Source organism: Zootoca vivipara, chromosome 6 (assembly GCF_963506605.1).
Source record: "Zootoca vivipara chromosome 6, rZooViv1.1, whole genome shotgun sequence".
NCBI classification, from domain to species: domain Eukaryota; kingdom Metazoa; phylum Chordata; class Lepidosauria; order Squamata; family Lacertidae; genus Zootoca; species Zootoca vivipara.
Genome location: NC_083281.1, coordinates 59373251 through 59393908, shown reverse-complemented (window position 1 = coordinate 59393908; position 20658 = coordinate 59373251). Strand labels below are relative to the sequence as shown.

General features: G+C 46.8%; 1 protein-coding gene across 1 annotated transcript; it reads left to right on the top strand.

Annotated features, from left to right (window-relative positions):
* Positions 1–1257: 1257 nt before the first annotated feature.
* On the top strand, positions 1258–18196 carry LOC118087855 (cytochrome b-245 light chain). The gene is made up of 6 exons (XM_035120891.2): positions 1258–1374; positions 8657–8726; positions 10862–10936; positions 11602–11685; positions 15937–16018; positions 17572–18196. Exons 1-6 carry the CDS (start codon positions 1317–1319, stop codon positions 17764–17766), a joined length of 564 nt encoding a protein of 187 aa, XP_034976782.1. The 5' UTR covers positions 1258–1316; the 3' UTR covers positions 17767–18196.
* Positions 18197–20658: the final 2462 nt, after the last annotated feature.

Genomic DNA, 20658 nt, shown 5'->3' with positions numbered 1-20658 from the left:
CTGGAACCATTGCCACACATGGAGTAGGGGAGGAGAGAGGCATGTTGTATGGGAAGGAGTGAAGACACCATGCAGACTTTGGGGCAACTGGAGAGTGTTTGGTTTTTCAATACAGCCTTGAATGAGCCAGGCAAATTTTGGGCTGCAGATCCTGTGCTGCCTCACTGGATCTCTTGAACTAGTGCAGTTGCTCTACAGTAACACACATGAAGCTGGCTTTTACTGCACCCAGGCCACTGGTCCATCTAGCTCAGTCTTGTCTACACTGACTGGCAGCAGCTCTGCAGAGCTTCAGATAGCATATTCCCAACCCTACCTGGAGATGCTGCTGACTGAACCTGGGATCTCCTGCAAGCAGAGCAGATTCTCTGGCACAATGCTATGGCCCTTCCTCCTTCAGTGTCCCACAATTAACCCTCCTATTTGGATCCTGCATTTGGAGGTGAATACTGATCTTGGTCAACCCAGTTCCTGACAGTTGAGAGGAAGTTTCTCTTCCCCTCTGCTTACAGTTAGCAGCAGAAAGTCTCCTCCTTCCCCCAAGAGCCATTGCACAAAATTCATTTCTTGTCTGATTCCCCTGTTTGTACCTGCCAATTTTGAAGCACACCTTATGTTCTCTTTGCCTTATCCTGCAGCTTGCAGCATTTGATTCTCTACTTCTAAGTTTTGGGGTGCAAAGCTTAGCATCTCCTTTAAAGGGGTGCTGCTGCTAAGTTCTTTGTCTGTCCCAACTTCTCATTGTTTATTAAATTCATGTGTCATCTTTTCTCCCAAGGGATAAAACACTCAAAATATCTTAAGTAAATAAAACGGATCCCAATAATGTGATGGGTTCTGGATATGAAGAGGTTAATAAAAAGTAGAGTATTGGAATGGTTTCAGTTCTACAGTGTTGTTCTCGACTGCGTCTAACATCCCACTGCTTTGTGGGGGGCGGGGCGGGGGAATCAGTTTTAAAGGGCTGCGTTCACGTGGTGCTTTTACACTATGCTGAGGATGATTAAGTGAGTTGTGTGAACTTTTTGGCGCAGTCTTCCCCCGCACGCCTCTTGAGCTGAATAATCTTGTGCAACTCGAAAGCTGGCACCGTTTGGAACTGGAGCGAGCCGCAGCGGCGCTTCGTAGGAATCGGGGCGGGGGGACGGCCGAGACGCGTGTCTGGAGGGAGACACTGGCGGAGGCCGGGCTGTTGTGGGGCGTTTCTGGCTCGGCCCGCAGAGGAGGAGCAGGAAGGGACGTAGGGGAGGGGAGGAGGTGTCCGCGCAGCAGCCGGCTCCCTCCTTCACTTTCTCGGTGCAGCTGAGCGCGGCGCGATGGGGGGCATCGAGTGGGCCATGTGGGCGAACGAGCAGGCGCTGGCCTCCGGCCTGAGTGAGTTTTTGGGGGGGTGGGGCGGATCCGAGGAGAGAGGGGGGGTGGACACAAGCATCGCTCCTTGCCAAGTGGAGCAAAAGGGCCCCTGAGCAAGTGCAGAGTGTCATTGTCTCCCCAGGCAAGGAAAGGCGGGCGATGCCAGGTTAGAAACTGTTCTGAGCCCCCTCCCCGAAATCTTTACTTCGCGAGTCCCTCCAGCAGGTTTGTGGCCCGGGAGTCCACTCTTCCTCCTCCAATTCCCCCCACCCCCCACCGTGCTGTGGTTAAACCAGAGTAAATGAAGGATTCTGCACCTTGCCCATTGCAAGGGGCTCCATAGCCTCAGTCCATTTGCTTTGTGCCTGAGTGGATGGAATTAAAAAAAAAATGGGGCACATCTTTTAGTGGAGTAGCTGTGGGCTGGGGAAAGCAGGGTAACAGGGTTAAATGTGAGTGAGAGGAGCCTGCCTGTGAGATTGCAGAGCCAAGACTGAAATTCTCAACCTCTTAAATTCTCCATTCTTTTTTTAAAAATAAAGAAATAAAATGTATTTGTTCCTAAACATTTGACATTCCAATGAAATGTGCTTTTGTAAAATTCCCAGTATATCAGTGGCCAGCAATGATATGCCCTATTCCCCAGTAATCTCAGATTAGTCTTGTTGGAACCAAATCTTAAACTTTGAATTTGCAAAGTGACTGCAACAGTTTTTACTCATAACAAAAAAAAAATTCCTTCCAGTAGCACTTTAGAGACCAATTAAGTTTGTCATTGGTATTCATACCAATGACATATTTAGTTGGTCTCTAAGGTGCTACTGGAAGGAATTTTTTAATTTTGTTTCAACTACGCCAGACCAACACAGCTACCTACCTGTAACTATTTCTTCTCATGTTTCAGCTCTGCCTTGCCCATCAGGTTTGTGTGTGTGTTGTGACTCTCTCCTGGTTGTATTTTTTTTTTTTTTTGCTGTGTGGGAGAGCAGTTCACTTGCCCTGTGGTGGTTATGTTAAACACATAACATCCCCCCCTTTGATGGGGGCATCCTTTTTAATTGGGGCAGGAAGGAGACTTCTAGATTTTTGGAGGGGAAAGGACTTTTAACCTGGCTTGACTGTGACCATCAGAGGAGCCAAGGAGACTTTTGTGCTTTCCTTTTGAGGAAGTGCAATGGATGAAAATAAGGAAGGAAACTTAAAGTGATGTTGCCATTAGCCCACGAGTGATCTGTGCAGGCTAGGGCATTTGCAAGCACATAGCCTTCCATTTTCCTGTTAGTTAAGGTGGAGTAATCAAGAGCCATATGGTGTATCCATATTCAAAATCATTAGGGCTTTTTAGTTGGCCAGCATCACTCAATAGGACTTCTTGCGTTAAGGAAAGTGATGGGGAAAGTGTGTGGTAACATTTGCTTTGATGCACCAGACCTCCCTGCACACAGAATAAATGTTCATTAAATAGTCAGCAACATATAATCTTCCTACAAACAAATCAGGTTGATTGCTCAATATATAGGTTGTTTGGAAGCAGCCTGGGACTCTGTATCGAAACGGACAGCCCACAAGCATCTCAAATTAGTTTTTTTTTTACTGGGCATATTGCTTAGCATCCTGCATCTGTTTGAGACAGCCCCTATACATAAGCGAGAGGGACCCAGGCATTTGGTGGCTGAAGGATACCGTTCCTGACAACCCTGAGATCCATAAATAAAATAATATTTTTAATTGTAACTGGGGTTCAAAAAACATTTAAACTATTTTAGAACATTTTTTAAAAATGTGTTTGCCAACCTGGGCTCCTTCAGGAGGAAGGGGGGATATAAATTCAATACATAATAAATAATCAGAACCCAAGGGCCTACAGCTGAGCCTTCAACAGAAATGTGTAAATGTATCCAACTTGTTCTCATTATAGACTTAGTGAAATAATTTCATATTTTATACCTTTGAAAGCACAAATTCTTTTTTTTTACAAATTTCCACACCACATTTAAAGCATGTGGCTTCCCTCAAAGGAGCCTGGAAGCTGCAGATTGTTAAGGATGCTGGGAATTGCAGCTCTGTGAGGGAATAAACTACGTTTCCCAGGATTCTTTGGATGAAGCAATGTGTTTGAAATGTATGGTGTGTACGCAGCCCCGGTCTAAACATTGTACTGTTCGCTTTGCATCTGTCAATTGTTATGTACTATAAGTCTTTCATACCTAAAACATGTACTCTCAACATAATGGATAGTTTTGCCTTGAGGCAATGTGAAAACTGGACGTATGTGTGCAAATACTTGCACTTCTGTCTGCAAGTGCAGTTGTTGAATTTGAGAGACATAACATCGGCACATAGCCTGTGTTGATTTGTGTGTGCCCCTCAGTCTTATTTTTATGTAAAACAAAAGCCAAGACTCTAAAAATAAACAAATCTAGTTCACAGATAAACCTTTCAATTAATCCTGGGATATCATTTAGCCCCTAAACAGACAGCATCTTTAAAAAGAGTTTTGTGGTACCATAAAGATAAAAAGATTTCTTGCAGCATAAACTTTCAGAGATTAGCTTTGTGGAGTGTTTATTTGCATGGTATGCTACAGTAAATCGTTTTGTCTCTAATTTCCCACAAGACCCTTCCTTGTTTTCACTGCACCATTATTTGGATCTTTTCAAGCTGGTATCTTAAGATGACGTGGAGCTCGGGAATCTTTGCCAGCTCCTTTAATTCCTGCATAGTTCGTCCTTCGTGCTGTAATCAGCACTGCCCAGAACATCCCGTTTGCTTCCACAGGCCTGCTGGTTCAAGTGTGCTCGAATGCGTCCATCTGGCGCTCTGCTTGACACATCCCAGATGTCTGCCTGGCTCCTTTCAGACAAGGAGTGCCTGGCGGCACGGCCATGAGAAGTTCTTGCTTTTTAAAACTTCAGTTGCCCTGTGAACCAAAACACAAGAGGCAGCAGAAGGGAGCTGTTTCTGGACACTTTCTTGAAATGACTTTGCAGCTGGGAGCCTCACATGCTCCCTTGACAAAATAAGAAACGCTGGCCAGGTCAGAGAAACCAGCAGGCCCACCCTTGAATGCCTTTGCTGCAGAAATGGGCTTGTTGTCCACACATAACAGAGAAAGATCCTTTAATCTGGGTTAGTGTGTTCACACAGACAGAGGACAGTTTATGGCAGGCATCCCCAAACTTCAGCCCTCCAGATGTTTTGGACTACAATCGCCATCATCCCTGACCACTGGTCCTGTTAGCTAGGGATCATGGGAGTTGTAGGCCAAAACATCTGGAGGGCCGCAGTTTGGGGGTGCCTGGTTTCAGGGCCGTCTTAAGCATATCGGGCGTCGTGGTGCGAAGATCACTCCGGCGCCCCCCTGCCCCGTTTCCCATCACGGCTGTCTGGCGGGCGCAGCCGCACGGCACACCCCTGGTGGCCCTGCGCCACCCAGCCTTGCCTTAGAGCTGGCCCTGTCTGGTTTATGGCCTAGGTCAGGAGTCTGCAACCTGCGGCTCCGGAGCCGCATGTGGCTCTTTTACACCTTTGCTGCGGCTCCGGAGCGGATACGAGGGGAGGAGGCGTCTGAGCCATGCGCCGCCTGCCACGCCCGCCAGACACTCGCACGGTGCCCACTGCCGCTGGAGCACACAGCTGCGGCGGCGCGCTGTGCGCCCCGCACGGCGCGCCCGCCGGAGTCCACAACTCCGCTGTGCGCGTGCGCTGTGCAAAAAGGACGCAAGGTGACGTTAGCAGCCCGGGGAGCGTGGTCAGCCCCCTCCCTGCATCAGCCCCTCCCCGCCGCATTTCTGCAGCCAATAGGCTCACGGGGGGCGGGGGCGGAGTTATTTATTTTTTTAAACAGGCGCGCTTCTTCCCGCCCAGCAGCAGAAAAGGCTTGCGGGCTCGGAGCGCGTGTTTGCTGCTGCTGCTCCTGCCTGTGGCCTGCCTGTGGCCTCCTGCCGGCCTGGTCAGGAGATTGAGCTAGATGTATTAATCAATGGGTTGATTCAATATGAGGAAATTTTATAAGTTCACTTGATGGGAGCAACACACATGAAACCATACAGGTGTCCTAATAAGGGAGTCAGAGTTTTGCCCATTCCCAGTAATCAAGGCAGCCCAAACTCATCAAACTCATAAGGCAATGGTTGCTGGTGCCCATTCCCAGTACAGTGGAACCTCGGTTTATGAACACCTCGGTTTATGAATTTTCGGTTTATGAACGCCGCAGACCCATCTGGAACGGATTAATTCATTTTCCATTACTTTCAATGGGAAAGCTCGCTTCAGTTTATGAACGCTTCAGTTTATGAACAGACTTCTGGAACCAATTGTGTTCATAAACCGAGGTACCACTGTAATCAAGGCAGCCCAAACTCATAAGGCAGTGGTTGCTGGTGCCCATTCCCAGTCATAGCTGCCAAGTTTTCCCTTTTCTCACGGGGAAGCCTATTCAGCATAAGGGAATTTCCCTTTAAAAAAGGGAGAACTTGGCAGCTATGTTCCCAGTAATCAAGGCAGCCCAAACTCAAAGTTATTTTTATAATGACGAGGATGACATTGGGCCCTCATTATTAATTATTATTTACATCAGGCACTGATTATGATTTATGGTACACTGGGGCCCTGATTAATTTTCTATGGCATTTTGGGGCATTGATTATTGGGCATAGCAAATTTTGCTATGGGGCCCTCTGATTTCTAATTACGTCCCTGTTTTGCGGCTCCCAGTTTATTTTTTTTCTTCGGAAACGGGTCCAAGTGGCTCTTTTTGTCTTAAAGGTTGCAGACCCCTGGCCTAGGTGGACTTTGCAAAAACTTTTTCATGAAATCAGTGCTTGCTCCTGTTCCACACCCACCCAGAGCAGTCAGGTGGTGAAGGAATGACAGACCCGGAGAAGGTTTCACTTCTTCTTCCTTGCAAAGATCTGATGATGGTAAACTGGCCTTGTGGGAATTTCCCTGCGGTCAGGTGACCTAGTAGGAAGTGAGGCTCTAAAGGAAAGAGGCATATGAAGAGACCTGTCTGCTAGATAAGGCCAAAGGGGACCCATCTAGTTCAGACTCCTTTTTGCACCATGGCCAACCAGATGCCCCAATGGAAACTGGCGGCAGACTCTGGTCTTTCAGCTGCACCCTGTGCAACACTAAAATTGGGCATGTCTCCAACCATCGCCTTCCATTCTACACATGCACTACATTATAGCTGTGACTCCCTATGGCACCCCCTTGGCTCAGCTCCCACTTCGGGGGAACCGGCCATGCTGCCCTAAATCTGCCTCTATGGGAACTCCTTACCCCACCCCCCACAAAATTGGCTTATTTAGCACAATATTGCATACGCTGGCTGGCAGCAGTCACCTGTGCTCAGAGATGAAGGGGGTTGAATCTGGCAGGTGCTCTGCCACTGGGTTATGGCCCTTACCTAAGCTTATATCCACCCCCTGCACCCCCCACCCCCACACTAAAGATTTCTTCCACTTTTGCAAACATTGGGGGTTCCCTGATGCCTCCTTCCCTCTTGCACCAAGATGGTGACATTTTGACTATGCAAGCACCAGCAGGAACAAAGGGTATGATCTGATCCCGGAGGCAGTAGCATACAGGCATTGCGTGACTCTTCCTCTGTGGATTGCCTCCTCCTCTGTGGATAAAGACATGAGAAAAGGGTGTGTAGAGCAAGACTAAGGGAGTTCTTAGTTTGGATCTCATCTTGTCCAGGAACACAACCAGATGGACATAAGAAGAAGAAAACACTCTGCCAGATCAGGTCACAAGTGTAAATTAATACAGCCTCCTTCTTCACAAGTGGGGCATAACATGTGGCTAAGAAGAAATGTTTCAGTTAGGTCAGACTAGAAGCCCAGCTAGGGAGAAGTCCTGAAGTCCAGCCTCTCACAGCATCCAACCAGATAGATGCCTTTGGGAAGCTCACAAGAAGGGTGTGAAAGGATAAAAGCCCTCTCCTGCTTCTGCTTCTCCCGCAGCTCTTTTTGTGTGGGGGGGTAGCCTGCCCTTGAACCTGGAGGCTCTATTACTATGGGCTGCAGTCGATATAAGTCTCCCCTGAATTGGCCTCTCCTTTTAAAAGTCATTGAAGTGAGGGGCCATTTCCACAGCCCCTGCGGCTGTAAATTCCACAAATGAATGACACATTGGGGGGGGGGGAAATCCTGCCTTTTATCTGCCCTGAGTCTACTGCCAATCATTTTCACTGGGCAACTCCAAGCAAGTAATTCTTTCTTAACAAGCAGCTCCCCGTCCCCATTCAAAGCTGGGCAGCGTGAAGCCCGAGGGAACCTTAAGAGCCCATGGCTGAGCTAATGTATGAAAAGTGCTGTGAGCAATTAAAGAATACCTTGCAGCACAAAAGTTTATTATCTGCTGCTATTGGTGCTCCTTGCCCTCACATGTTTTCAGTGAAATAGCAAAGACAAAGTTTCCTCTGAACATGCACAGAGTATCACTCATGGAAAGCAGAAAGTTAAGAAGCAGGAATTCCTGGAGGTGGGGAATGGCTGTTTCTTTGGGAGTTAATCTCTGCCTCTGCCAAAGGCCAATATGGCCCTTCCTTTATTTCTCACCCTGCCTTTTTGCCAAGGAGTATTTTGCATATTTCTGTGCTGCTTATATCCTCACAACCATCCTGTGAGAAAGGCCACACTCCCTGAGCTGCATGGCTGGGTAGGGAACAGAACCTGGGTCCCTCTGGTCCCAGTGTAACACTCTCTGACGGATGAGTGGGGAACATTTTCCAGTCCAAGGGCCACATCTCCTTGTGGGAAGCCTTCTGAGGGTCGCATGCCAATGGTGGGCGGAGCCAGAGGCAAAAGTGGGCAGAGCAGCAGGTGCAGATTTTACTCTGGGCACAGCAGGCTGGTTTTTACATACACACTTACCTACCCAGCTCTCTCCATCCTCCATGTAGGCAAGTAAGAGGCATTACTAGATATCAAGGACACATTGCAGCCACTCAGGGAAGAAGCAAAGCACCACTGGGGAATGGTGTGGCCTGCGGAGAATGCTAAGGGGCAAACAGAGAGGGCTGCATAAAGCCCCTAGGCCAGAGGTTGCCCACCCTGCTCCAGCCACAGCACAGCATCACATGGAGTCTCTAGTTTGTGGCTTTTCTGCTCTTTTAATTAATTTTTTCTCCCATAATAAATACATCAATAAAAATTGGACCATGAATTGCAAGTTGTGGGCTCGTTACATTTGTTTTGCAAGTTGGTTTTTTTTTTGGGGGGGAAATATATATGTTGATTTGTGGTGGACTGTGGTTAGGTAAACTTGTCTTTTTTATCTTTTTCCCTTTTAGTTCTAGTGACTGGTGGGATTGTGGCCGTTGCTGGGCAGTTCAAAAACTGGGAGTTTGCAGCCTATTCAATGTATCCTTCCATGTGATTTATCTCTCCCTTCTTCTCTCCCCCCACCCCGCAGATTCTGTAGCCGCAAGATGCCTTGTGATTCTGTTGGTATCACAGAATCAAATAGGTGGGAGGCACCTCAAAGTCCATCTAGTCCAACTTCCTTTTGACCAGTTCCCCAGATGGTACGGCAGGAATAAATTGGGGCTTTGCTTAAACTGGTCTTGTGTGTGTGTGTGTGTGTGTGTGTGTGTGTGTGTGTGTGTGTGTGCTTGCAGAAGTCTAGTGATTACAAAACTGGGATTTCTGTGATTGAACAATTTGGACTCTTCCCAGCACTTAACAAGAGGTGGAAGCAAGGTTCCGTTGGCCAAATGATGTCCAGGAAATTAAAAAATAGTTGCTTTGCTTCATGCAGGCAGTCTGCACAGACGTATGAGGATTGCAAAATGTGGGATTTCTGTAGCTGAAGCATTTGCACCATGAAAGGAGGGAAGAAAAGGCAGGTTCTGTTTACTGAATGGTGTCCAGGAAGTTGCAGTTTCATAGCCAGTCACTGTGGCTGCTGGTGAAAGGGCAGAGCAGGAAGGACTGAGGTGGCTTGTGGGTTGTGCAAAGGAGCAGTGTACATATGGAGTCCCATCCTGGCTGCTTGTGGGTTTGAGCCTGCCAGTCTGTGAGATCAAGCTCTCCCCCCCCCCCCCCCCAGTTCAACCAAAGACTCACCAAATGCCCTTGTGCAGTTTGGTACTTCTCAGACTGTCTCCCACATATAGCACAGGAATCAGAGGGGTTTTGTTTGCAGGAGCTGTTGAAACTTGAAATGGTGAAATGGAAATGACCTTATCCTCCTCTGATCTTTGGGCTATAGTGGGGGGGGGCAGAGCAAAGAATCTGCAAAGATTTGGGCTGATGAGTTCAAACCAATATAAAGTCCAGCCTGGTCTGTTGTCCCTCCTGTCCCTGGACCATGTTTTTCTGCTCTTCTATTTCCCTCAAAACTCTGGTGTTTGTTTAAGGTGTGTTTTTTTACTCCACTCTTTATCTGAAAAGACTCCCAGAGCAACCTAGGTGTGATTAATAAAAAAAAAAAACCAGGACCATCCCTGCACACAGACACGCAATTTAAAAGACATGGCACAAAAGGAGAAGAGGGATGGGATGGGAAAGGAAGAGGGGGGGAAGCGAATTTGACAACCGGTTCATAAAGGCACAAGGGCCATTTTATTCCTTCATCTGATTCCCATTGCCCTTGTGTAAGAATCTCAGTCTGATCCATTTTGAAGGCCACATCCACAACATACATTTAAGGCACTATTATATCACTTTGTCAGTCATGGCTTTCCCCCAAAGAATCCTGGGAACTGTAGTTTGTTGAGAGCTGTTATGTCCATCTTCCCCTCACAGAATTACAATTCTCAGAGTAGTTTAACAACCAATTTTCTCAGAATACTCTGGAAATTGTAGCTCTGTGAGGGGAAGAAGGGTTCTCCTTACAACTCTCAGTACCCTTAACAAACAGACCTCCCAAGATTCTTTGGGGGGTGAGCCATTGCTGCTTAAGGTGGCATAAAAGTGAGCTAAACGTAAAAGTGCAGATATGACTCTAGAATTTTTCTAGCATTTTCCATTTGCATGCTCCTCTACAGGTGACGGGTCTCGGTCTCAAGGGGCCTACAGCCTGAAATAGCTTGCAGCCGTTGCAGTTTTGGTATTTCTTGGGGGGAAAATTTGTGTTTGCAACCACAGTGATTGCAGAAAGGGATGCAGACTTTACCTCAGTGTACAGTCTGCTTCAAACAGACCTCCCTCCATGTCTCTTCCACCCCCTCACACTGAGGAAAGATTGCATTGAGACAAACAGATAGGTCTGCATGTGTGAACTGGCTCTTTAGCTTAATATTGCTAAGATACAAACTTCCTCCAGGTAACTAGTGGGAGTTCGGGGATATTTTTTCTGTTGGAAAAAAACACACACACATTGTATATAACATAATATATATACATTTTTAAAAACCCTTCTCTCATTTCCCGGGGCAGAGCAAAGGAGGGATTCTGGGCTGTCCTGGGTATCAGTTGCTACTCAGGAGAAAGCCTTTCCAGGATAATGGGACACAAAAGAAATTTTCCCCCTTCCTTAACTCTTTCCCCCAAAGAGTTGCTGGAGTCTTCATATGCCTGCTGGAGTACCCGAGAGGGAAGCGGAAAAAGGGATCTACAATGGAGCGGTGGTAAGTGTCTTATTTATGAATTCAATAATTTCACAGTCATTTTAATATTTCAAAACTTGATTTCCTTCCCCCTATTTCTGCGGCTCCTTAAATTTATTTTTAGTATCTTCCACATACCCAAATTAACGTAATTTGTTCATTTATTTATCTACTTTAAATATATACTCTTATGAAACTGCAGGTTATTACAATAATCCTGCCAATGTTCTTATCTGTTTACAATTTGTCTGTAAATATTCAACAAACCATTTCCATTCTTTTATAAGTATGGTGTCTAATGCCTTTTCATTTTTGACCACGATTGTTATTGAAATTGGCTTTCCAAACAGGCATTCATTTTAGTTATGCAGGCTTGTACCTGGTGTTGCTTGGGAATTCTAAGAACCCAAAACTCCAGCACACTTTTGAAATCAATGGTTACGTTCAGCGCATTTCCGAAAGGGTCAGCCTGCCATCTTCCTTCAAAAGGGCACCCAGTTGTATCCAAACATAGACAAAACCCTGCTCCTTGAGCTCGGGAACTATCTGGTTAAAATCAATGTAGTTAGTGTTTTTTTTGAAAGGTTAGGTCTGCCTCCTTCATTCAGTATGGCTTTTGAGCAAGCTTCTGGGTATCACAGAACCCTTGTCATTGCACTCTCTCTTCTTACTCCCATCCCCAACAGTGGCCAGAAGTGCTTCACAACTGTCGTGAAGGCATTTGGACCCCTCACTAGGAATTACTACATCCGGGCTTTCCTGCACATATGGTAAATAATTCATTTCACTTCTTGACTTGTTAGCCTTTTCAGGTTTTTTTTTTGGGGGGGATAGACAAAACTTTCTGCTTTCTCTCTCCAGTTAAGTGATGCTCACGTCTCATGGAGACATGTGTGTGTTTGTGTGTGGCCCACATAAATGAAACTCACATGGAAGTCTTAATTGGATGTGGTTGGGGTGAGGGGAATTACAGTGGGTCCCCTTTCCTTGGTCTGCAATGTGGGTGGGTGTTTTGTTTACTCAACAGAATCTTAAGACGGTCATAAGATGTTGGTCACGCCTCCTTCTTACCGTGCATCCTCCCTTTTTTAAATAAAACAGCAACAACACTGTATATCAGAAGGCAATGTAGCTTATTTATTTAACAAGATTGATATAGCACTTATTCCCCCCCCCCCAAAAAAGCCTCCCACGATGTTCTGGTTTCTGTAAAATAATGTAAAATACACAGAAGAAAATAACACTGAACTCAGCAGACTTTTTAAAAAGTTGACATAATGAAGCCATCAAAATGTAGATAAAATTGACAGTTTTCGAAACTGTATGCATAATAAAATGATCTGTCTTAGGAGGCTTCCCAAACAGAAAAGGTTTCAGCAGGTGTCAAAAACTGTACAATGAAGGTGGCTGCCTAATAGGAAGCTCACCAGGTGACCTTGAGTCAGTTGCTTCTTCTTAGTGTAACTAACCTCTCAGGCTCATTAAAAAGGGGTGAATCGCATACGCCACCTTGAACTGCCTGGAAAGAAATGTGGGTTATAGAATCATAGAGTTGGAAGAGACCACAAGGGCCATCCAGTCCAACCCCCTGCCAAGCAGGAAACACCATCAAAGCATTCTTGACATATGCCTGTCAAGCCTCTGCTTAAAGACCTCCAAAGAAGGAGACTCCACCACACTCCTTGGTAGCAAATTCCACTGCCAAACAGCTCTTACTGTCAGGAAGTTCTTCCTAATGTTTAGGTGGAATCTTCTTTCTTGTAGTTTGAATCCATCGCTCCATGTCCGCTTCTCTGGAGCTGCAAAAAACAATCTTACTCCCTCCTCCATATGACATCCTTTCATATATTTGAACATGGCTATCATATCACCCCTTAACCTTCTCTTCTCCAGGCTAAACATACCCAGCTCCCTAGGCCGTTCATCATAAGGCATCATTTCTAGGCCTTTGACCATTTTGGTTGCCCTCCTCTGGACACATTCCAGTTTGTCAGTATCCTTCTTGAACTTATAAATGCAATGAATAATATTAACAGTTCATTTTCAGATCCTGGCCAGTCACACTCTCTTAAAACAGGAGGGTTGGGCACAAGCTCCTGCTTTAACTTGCCAACCCGTTTCATGCATTTATCTTATTCAGAACAAAAGATGTATGTCACGGGGTGCAAAACTAACCTCTTGACCTGCATTCCAGACCCCACCAGCCCTGGCAGCTTGGCCAGTGGCCCAAGGATGATTGGGAGGCCTGTTGGTTCTCCATCCCTGACATACAGTGTTCAGAAGCAGTGTCTGGGCAGAAATCCCTTAAATGTCCGGGGGTGGCTGGGGAGATTATCACCTTTTGAAATATGGGAACCCTATTACCAGCATCCATTAGAGCAGGGGTGTCAAACTCAAATTCATCGGGGGCCGCATCAGCAGTTTGGTCACCCTCAAAGGGCCGATTGTATCTGTAGGACTATGTGTCCACTCTTTATTATCATAAATTAATAAAGATGCATGGATATTATTTGCTCCAATTTGTGAATATTTTTTTACAGGCTAGCATTCTCTAGGGCCATGGCTTGCTGCCAGATAATAGCCAAAGGCACAAGTGCAGTTATCAACTCCATATTTTCATTGCTTTATTTATTCAGATATCTGTGGCATTTATATACCTCCTAATTAACCATGTTCCCTGGGCAGTTTGCAAATTAGAAACAATAAAACACAGATGCAATTAACAACTAAATACAATCAATATGAAAGCAGCACCAGTACAAAAGTCTGCGTAAAACCACCATTAAACAATACAAGTTGCAGTACAGTACTAAGATTTGGAGACCATCATCCATGCTTTTGTAACTCCCACATTTGATTGCTGTTGATACATCACATGTGTGGCTTCCCTGGTATTTAAATGAGCATAAAATCATACAGTTGTAAAGCTGGAAGGAACCCCAAGGGTAATCTAGTCAAACCCCCTGCAATGCAAGAATCTCAGCTAAAGCATCAACGACAGATTCCTATCCAACCTCTTGAAGCCGAAGAAACGGGGCCTGACACACGCACACACACACGCCAGCAGCTTCGGGGAAGGGGGAAGAAAGAAAAGGGGCTTCCCCTTTTTTACCTTGCGGAGGTAGCTAATTGGCATGGGCGGTGAAGGCAGTCTCCATGCCGCTGCCGCTTCCTTCCCGCTCTCGGCCGCTCAGCGGGAAGGGGCGGCGCCCAGAGGCGCCTGCAGCTTCTGATTGGCTGCAGGAGATTTCTGTGGCCAATCAGAAGCCGTGCTGGAATATTTTTTTTGTCTGCCACATATTTTTTTTGTCTGCTTTAATGTTTTTACTGCTATTTTAAATGTTAGAATTTAAATGTTGTGTTTCATGTGAGTTGCTGTAACTCACCTTGGGTATATGCACCCTAAAGAGGTGGGCTTAGAAAGCAATTTTAAAAATAATTGACAAGCCACGCCCTTGGAGAAAGCAGTTATACTAGGAACCCGCCTCCATTCAGAACAGTCGCTCCTACAATCCTAGTCCTGATTGAGGACTAGAATTCAAGCCTTCTCTGCCCCGCCTAACTGAAGGGCAATGATCGCCTTCTCCCGCTAGGCATCCCAGACTCGTCGCAGAGAAAGATCAGAGTTTATTCAAACAGTTAAAAATATTCCGTTAGCCGCAGGGGCCGAGAACTGGGAGGGGTCTCCGGAGTAGTAGCTACTTGCTTTGCATTCTAGCTCGGCGCGCTGCCTGGAAACGGATTCTCGCCGAGAACAGAGAAGACCACCGTAATCGCGAGGAAAAAGGTCTGCGCCGGCTCTGGGCCCCGGGGGTTTGTTGTGTGTAACCTGGAGCGGCAACAAAGGCAACCCTCGCGCTCTGGCCTTGAAGCCGGGAGCAAGGAAAGCGGGCTTGCTTTGCAAGGTTGTTTGGGCAGAATTGAATGTTCCTGGAGTTGAGCGAGGTGGAGGGGAGCAAATCTGGGCGCGCGAGGCCCGCAAAGCTAGTGAAAGCGCAAGGGATGGGAAACTTCTCTTGCTCTTTGCGCAGCTTCTGATTGGCTGCAGGAGATTTCTGTGGCCAATCAGAAGCCGTGCTGGAAGGGGCGGCGCCCAGAGGCGCCCGCAGCTTCTGATTGGCTGCAGGAGCCTCTGGGCGCCACCCCTTCCTTCCCGCTGAGCAGCGCTGGCCAGCCCGCCCGCCGCCGCCCAGTGCCGCCTGCAGGGCCGTCTCTGGGCCCGGGCTGGGGGAGGAGGACGACGCAGGAGGGATCCTCCTCTGAGGCCGCTGCTGCTCAGCGGGAAGGAGGGGGCGGCGCCCAGAGGCGCCCGCAGCTTCTGATTGGCCGCAGGAGATTTCTGTAGCCAATCAGAAGCTGTGCTGGAAGGGGCGGCCCCCAGGGGCACCCGCAGCTTCTAATTGGCTGCAGGAATCTCCTGCAGCCAATTAGAAACTGCGGGCGCCTCTGGGCGCCGCCCCTTCCTTCCTGCTGAGCAGCGTCGGCCTCAGAGGAGGATCGCCTCCCGCGTCGTCCTCCTTCCCCAGCCCGGGCCCAGAGACAGCCCTGCCGGCGGCGGCGGGCGGGCTGTCCAGCGCCTCTTCCATTTCATCGCTCTGGGCCTGCGCGGGCCGCATGACAAGGTCTGGCGGGCCGCATTTGGCCCGCGGGCCTTGGGTTTGACAACCGTGCATTAGAGCATCACAAAACAGCATTAAAACATTCCACACATAAATCCAGGCATTGGGAGGAGACTGCCTATAGCTGGACTGCTGGGATTCTTGGAAAGAACATTGCAACGCAGGTGATGCTCTGCATATTTCATTGGTGGCTGGTGCCCATAGGGCAGAAGGCAGAGAGGTTAACAGTAGGTGGCGCCAGAGCCAACTAATTCTATCTTTGTCCCCATCGTCCTTCTGCTGAGTTCATTGCATTATGGTTTATATGTAAATTGATTTGATAAGCTATCATAGAAGTGAGAAGTGGCCTATTTGTATCTAAAACAGATACAAATAAATCTCTCTCACTTATTCCTTTTGCAGCTTGGCCATTCCAGCAGCATTTTTACTGGCCACGATCCTCGGCACAGTTTGTCTCGCCATTGCAAGCAGCATCTACTTACTGGTAAGCAGCAGCCGCCGCCACAACTCCCATTTGACTCCTGAATTAACAACAGCAACAGTAATAATATATACAAAGATGTCAAATAGTTAAAATGATTTGTAGCTAATGGATCATCCACTGTTCAGTAAACTGAATGATTGATGAGTTAAATTTAAATAAATGTGCATTTTACCACAGTGTCCCTCTAGGTGTCCTTTTAAGATAGTCAAGGAGAAAATGGAATAAATATTTGTTTTTTGTGGGGATGATGGTCTCGGAGGATTATTAGGTCCTTGTCCTGGGAGTTTCTTGTAAAACAGAGTCGCCCCTGTTTTAAAGCTTCAGTCAGTTTGCACAAAAGGATTCTCCCCTATAATGTTTCCAAAGATCCAGGGCTTAGCTGTCTGCTGGTTTTCGGCTGCAGGATCTGCAAGGCAACCTTTAGTTCCTGCAATCTTTTGCTTCAGAGCCTAGGAATGGCTAGCAGCCCTCTAGCTCCCTCTGCTGGTCAGAGCTCATGCTACCTTTAAATACAAAATACGTTAAAAGGTAAAGGGACCCCTGACCATTAGGTCCAGTTGTGACCGACTCTGGGGTTGCGCGCTCATCTCGCATTATTGGCCAAGGGAGCCGGCGTATAGCTTCCAGATCATGTGGCCAGCATGACAAAGCCGCTTCTGGCAAACCAGAGCCGTTTACCTTCCAGCTGTAGCGGTTCCTATTTATCTACTTGCATTTTGACGTGCTTTCGAACTGCTAGGTTGGCAGGAGCTGGGACCAAGCAACGGGAGCTCACCCCGTCACAGGGATTTGAACCGCCGACCTTCTGATCAGCAAGCCCTAGGCTCAGTGGTTTAACCACAGCGCCACCTGGGTCTTTACAAAATACGTTACAGTACTTCAATTGAGCATATTCCAGTATTTCATGTGGAGCAACTCTCAACCTAACCTACCTCACAGGGTTGTTGTGAGGCTTGAATAAGGAGAAGCATGTGTGCAACTCTGAACTCCTTGGAGAAGAAGGTGGGATATAAAAGCAGTATAATAATAATAATAATAATAATACGGTAATAATAATAATAATAATAATAATAATAATAATAATGTATTAGTATCTCATTTTGTTGTGTAGAATATGTATAATTTATGTGGTATAAAAAGCTTGTTTAATCTTAACCGATCATTTGCTATCATTTATTTGAGTCTAACAAGATATTCAATTTTAAAAAGTGCCGAGGTCTCAGCTTTCTACCCCGGACTTTGGTACCTGAGAGAATACCTATATATTTTAGGACCCACACTCTTCTCTTCACAATGATGTTTGTTTTAAAATTCCTGTAGCCCACCCTGAGACCTTATGGTGAAGGGCAGGGAAGAAATAAAATAATCATAATCATAAATCATAATCATAAATGAATACTGAGCTAGCTCAACTAATCTCGTTTGACTTTGTGTAAGGCCTCAGGCGCTCCTGTGAAGCTGGGACCATGTGCATGCAGAAAATAAAAATAAAAATGTTTCTTTCCCTTGAGATACCCGTTCCCCCTCATATCTCTCTGGGCTTTTTCCTCCAGGCCGCCATCCGTGGCGAAGAGTGGCGTCCCATTGAAGTGAGGCCACGGGAACCGCCAAAAATAGGAGCCACCATTAAACACCCTCCAACCAACCCACCCCCACGGCCTCCGGCTGAGGTTCGCAGGAAGCAAGCGGGCGAGGCAGAAGCTGGAGCCCAGGATAACCCCCTCCCTGTTGTCATCGAGGCTGAATAAATGACAGGCCGGGCTGGTGCCCTTGAAGGAGCCTGAGGGGGCTCCTTTTGCTGTGCTTGGGGCAGTGGGGGAGGAGTGGCCATTTTGTGGTTGATCTTCGGATTTCGTCCTCCTCTTTCAGCTCTGTCGTCTGCCTCTACAGATGCTTCTCCACAAGCCAGATTCTCCTCAGTCCTGTCACCTCCCCCAGTTTGCTCCTGGCCAGGTAGCTGCCATGCTCGTTTCATGACAGCGGCGGACATATTGTTTGTTTCCAGAATACCCATTGGAGAATTGTGAAGCTCCAGGCAGGGATGACTCCAGCCGGCATCCTGAGAGTGGCAATGGCTTTTTTTCTTTTCTTCATGGGGAACCTTCTGTTCTCGCTAGGATTCCCCATGTTTTTACTTTGTAATAAAAACTACCTGGTTGGTTTGTTGTCTTCTTTGTATGGTTGAGTTTCTTTGCTCTGTTTCACTTACTCAGGGTTTTCTACATCAGTGGTTTATATACATATGCATGATCTGGTTGGCTTGGCTGCCATAAATTGGCAAAGGAGTCTGGCTCTCAAGCGATTGCAACTTCAGAAATTACTTGCCTCCTAAATTAGGCTGTGAGGATACCTGGTGAACAGCCCCTCAGGTGTAGATTTGTACTTATATATGCAGGTCATCTCCGGGTTAACGTGTTTGGGTTGGGTTTTTTGTGTGAAATGAAGTGAAGAAAGTAATTGGCTTCATGCTTTCTGAACCAGCATTTTGCGACTGGCTCCAGGTACCGCAGTGGATGTCAGACTTCAGGCTTGAGGAAACTAATTTGTCTTTTGCTAGATCCCTGAGGTTATTTATTCATTTACTGTACAGTGGTACCTCGGTTTACAAACACAATTGGTTCCAGAAGTCTGTACTTAACCTGAAGCGAACTTTCCCGTTGAAAGTAATGGAAAGTAGATTAATCTGTTCCAGACGGGTCCGCGGAGTACTCAACCTGAAGCGTTCTTAACCCGAGGTATGAGTGTAATTGGTTCCAGAAGTCCGTACTTAACCTGAAGTGAACTTAACCTGAAGCAAACTTTCCCATTGAAAGTAATGGAAAGTGGATTAATCCGTTCCAGACGGGTCCGTGGAGTACTTAAACTGAAAATACTCAAACCGAGGCGTACTTAAACCGAGGTATGACTGTATTACATTTCTATACCACCTGTTCCTCTAAGGACTTAAAGGTGGCGTATATGGTTTTCCCCTCCTCACTTTCTTTTCAGGACAGTCTTGTGAGGCAGATTAGGCTGAGAGACAGTGTCACCCAGTGAGCTTCATGACTCAGGAGGGATTCAAACTCTGGTCTTCCAAGTCACAGTCCAACACATTTTTAGTTGCACCACACTGGAACCAGGTGCAAAGAGCAGAGCGTAAAATTAAAAGAACGTGGTGCTACCAAGCAGTTCCTAAACCCAGACATTCCCCCCCCCCCAAGTACCAAAACTGAGCTGAACTTGCACACCTGCCATACAACTATCCTTTATTGGTTAACCCACATTTTCTTCATTTCAGCAATCTAATTTAAGTGTCTGCGTATCATATTCTTGCTATCGTTTTTGAACAACTGAGTGTCAGAAATCTCTATCTATTGCAAATAATCCATCTCTGAATTAGTGGACCTTGGCAGTTGTAGCAAAATGCAACTTAGCTCTCCATATGCCCAATGTTTACAATTTAATGTTGTAAATAACTCAATGCTTCCATGATGGAGACAGCTTTAAAAGAAGATCAGACAAACTCAGGGAGGATAAGGCTATCAGCAGCTACAATCCATCATGGCTATGTTCTACATCCTCTATTGGAGGCAGTATGCCTCTGGGTGCTGTTTGCTGGGAATCCCAAGTGGGGAAGAGTGCTGCTGCATTCAGGCCCTGCCCGCGAGTTTCCCGTTGGGGCATCTGGTTGGCCACTGTGAGATTAGGATGTTAGATTAGATGGCTCACGGACATGATCCACCATTTTCTTTTTAAGTCCTTATTCACACAGTGCATAGTTTGACATTCTCCCCCACAAGAGGTAACAGGGGCCACCAGCTTGGTTGGCTTTAAAAGAAGTATTAGACAAATTCATATAGGAGGAGGTTAACAATAGCTACCTCCAGTATTGGGCAAGAGGCTGCTTACGCCACATCCACACCATTCTATCAAAGCATTATGATAGCACTTGAAACAGTCATGGCTTCCCCCAAATATTCCTGGGAACTGATGTTTGTTAAGGGTGCTGAGAGCTGATAGGAGACCCCTATTCCCCTCTCAGAGCTATAATTCCCAGAGTTCCTTGGGGCAAAGGGATTGACTACTTAAGTGTGGCTTAATTTCCCGGGGCAATTTATTTTTGCCACCTGAAGGTGGCGCTGCAGAATCAATGTGGCTCTATACTGTACTAGCATGCACCATCTCTACAATCCATTACCTAATGCCTCTGAATACTGTACCAGTTACTGTACTCAGAATCACAAGCGGAGAGAGTTCATATTTGCCAAGTGCCCCAATTTTGCACAGACAGTTCTAGAACTACAGAAGCCATCCCGGTTTCTGATTTGATCCCGGAATGTCCCAGTTTTCCTTTTGTTTTCCTCTTTCCTCCTCTCCACATCTAGAACATTTGAAAGCATGCCCTCCAAGTGTCCTGGTTTTCCAGGGACAGTCCCAGAATTACAAAAGCCACCCTGGCTTCTGAAAGGTCCCTTTCCCCCCAGCTAGCACCGCAGCTGCCAAGCTCAGAGAGGAGGATGAGCCAATGCTTGTCCCAAGCGACAACGGTAGCTGTGGCGGAGCATCCTTTAGCCTCTCCATGACAGCTGCTGCGGAGTTGAGGAGGGTCAGTTGGGGCGGGGAAGACTTCCCACAGTCATCTGGCTTGCTGTGAGAACAGG

Excerpts from the sequence above, each read along its gene's own strand:
- LOC118087855 (XM_035120891.2), top strand. The coding sequence starts at position 1,317 with ATGGGGGGCATCGAGTGGGCCATGTGGGCGAACGAGCAGGCGCTGGCC. Across the intron at positions 10,937-11,601 it reads GGATCTACAATGGAGCGGTG|TGGCCAGAAGTGCTTCACAA; the intron begins GTAAGTGTCTTA and ends CATCCCCAACAG. Across the intron at positions 16,019-17,571 it reads CAAGCAGCATCTACTTACTG|GCCGCCATCCGTGGCGAAGA; the intron begins GTAAGCAGCAGC and ends TTTTTCCTCCAG.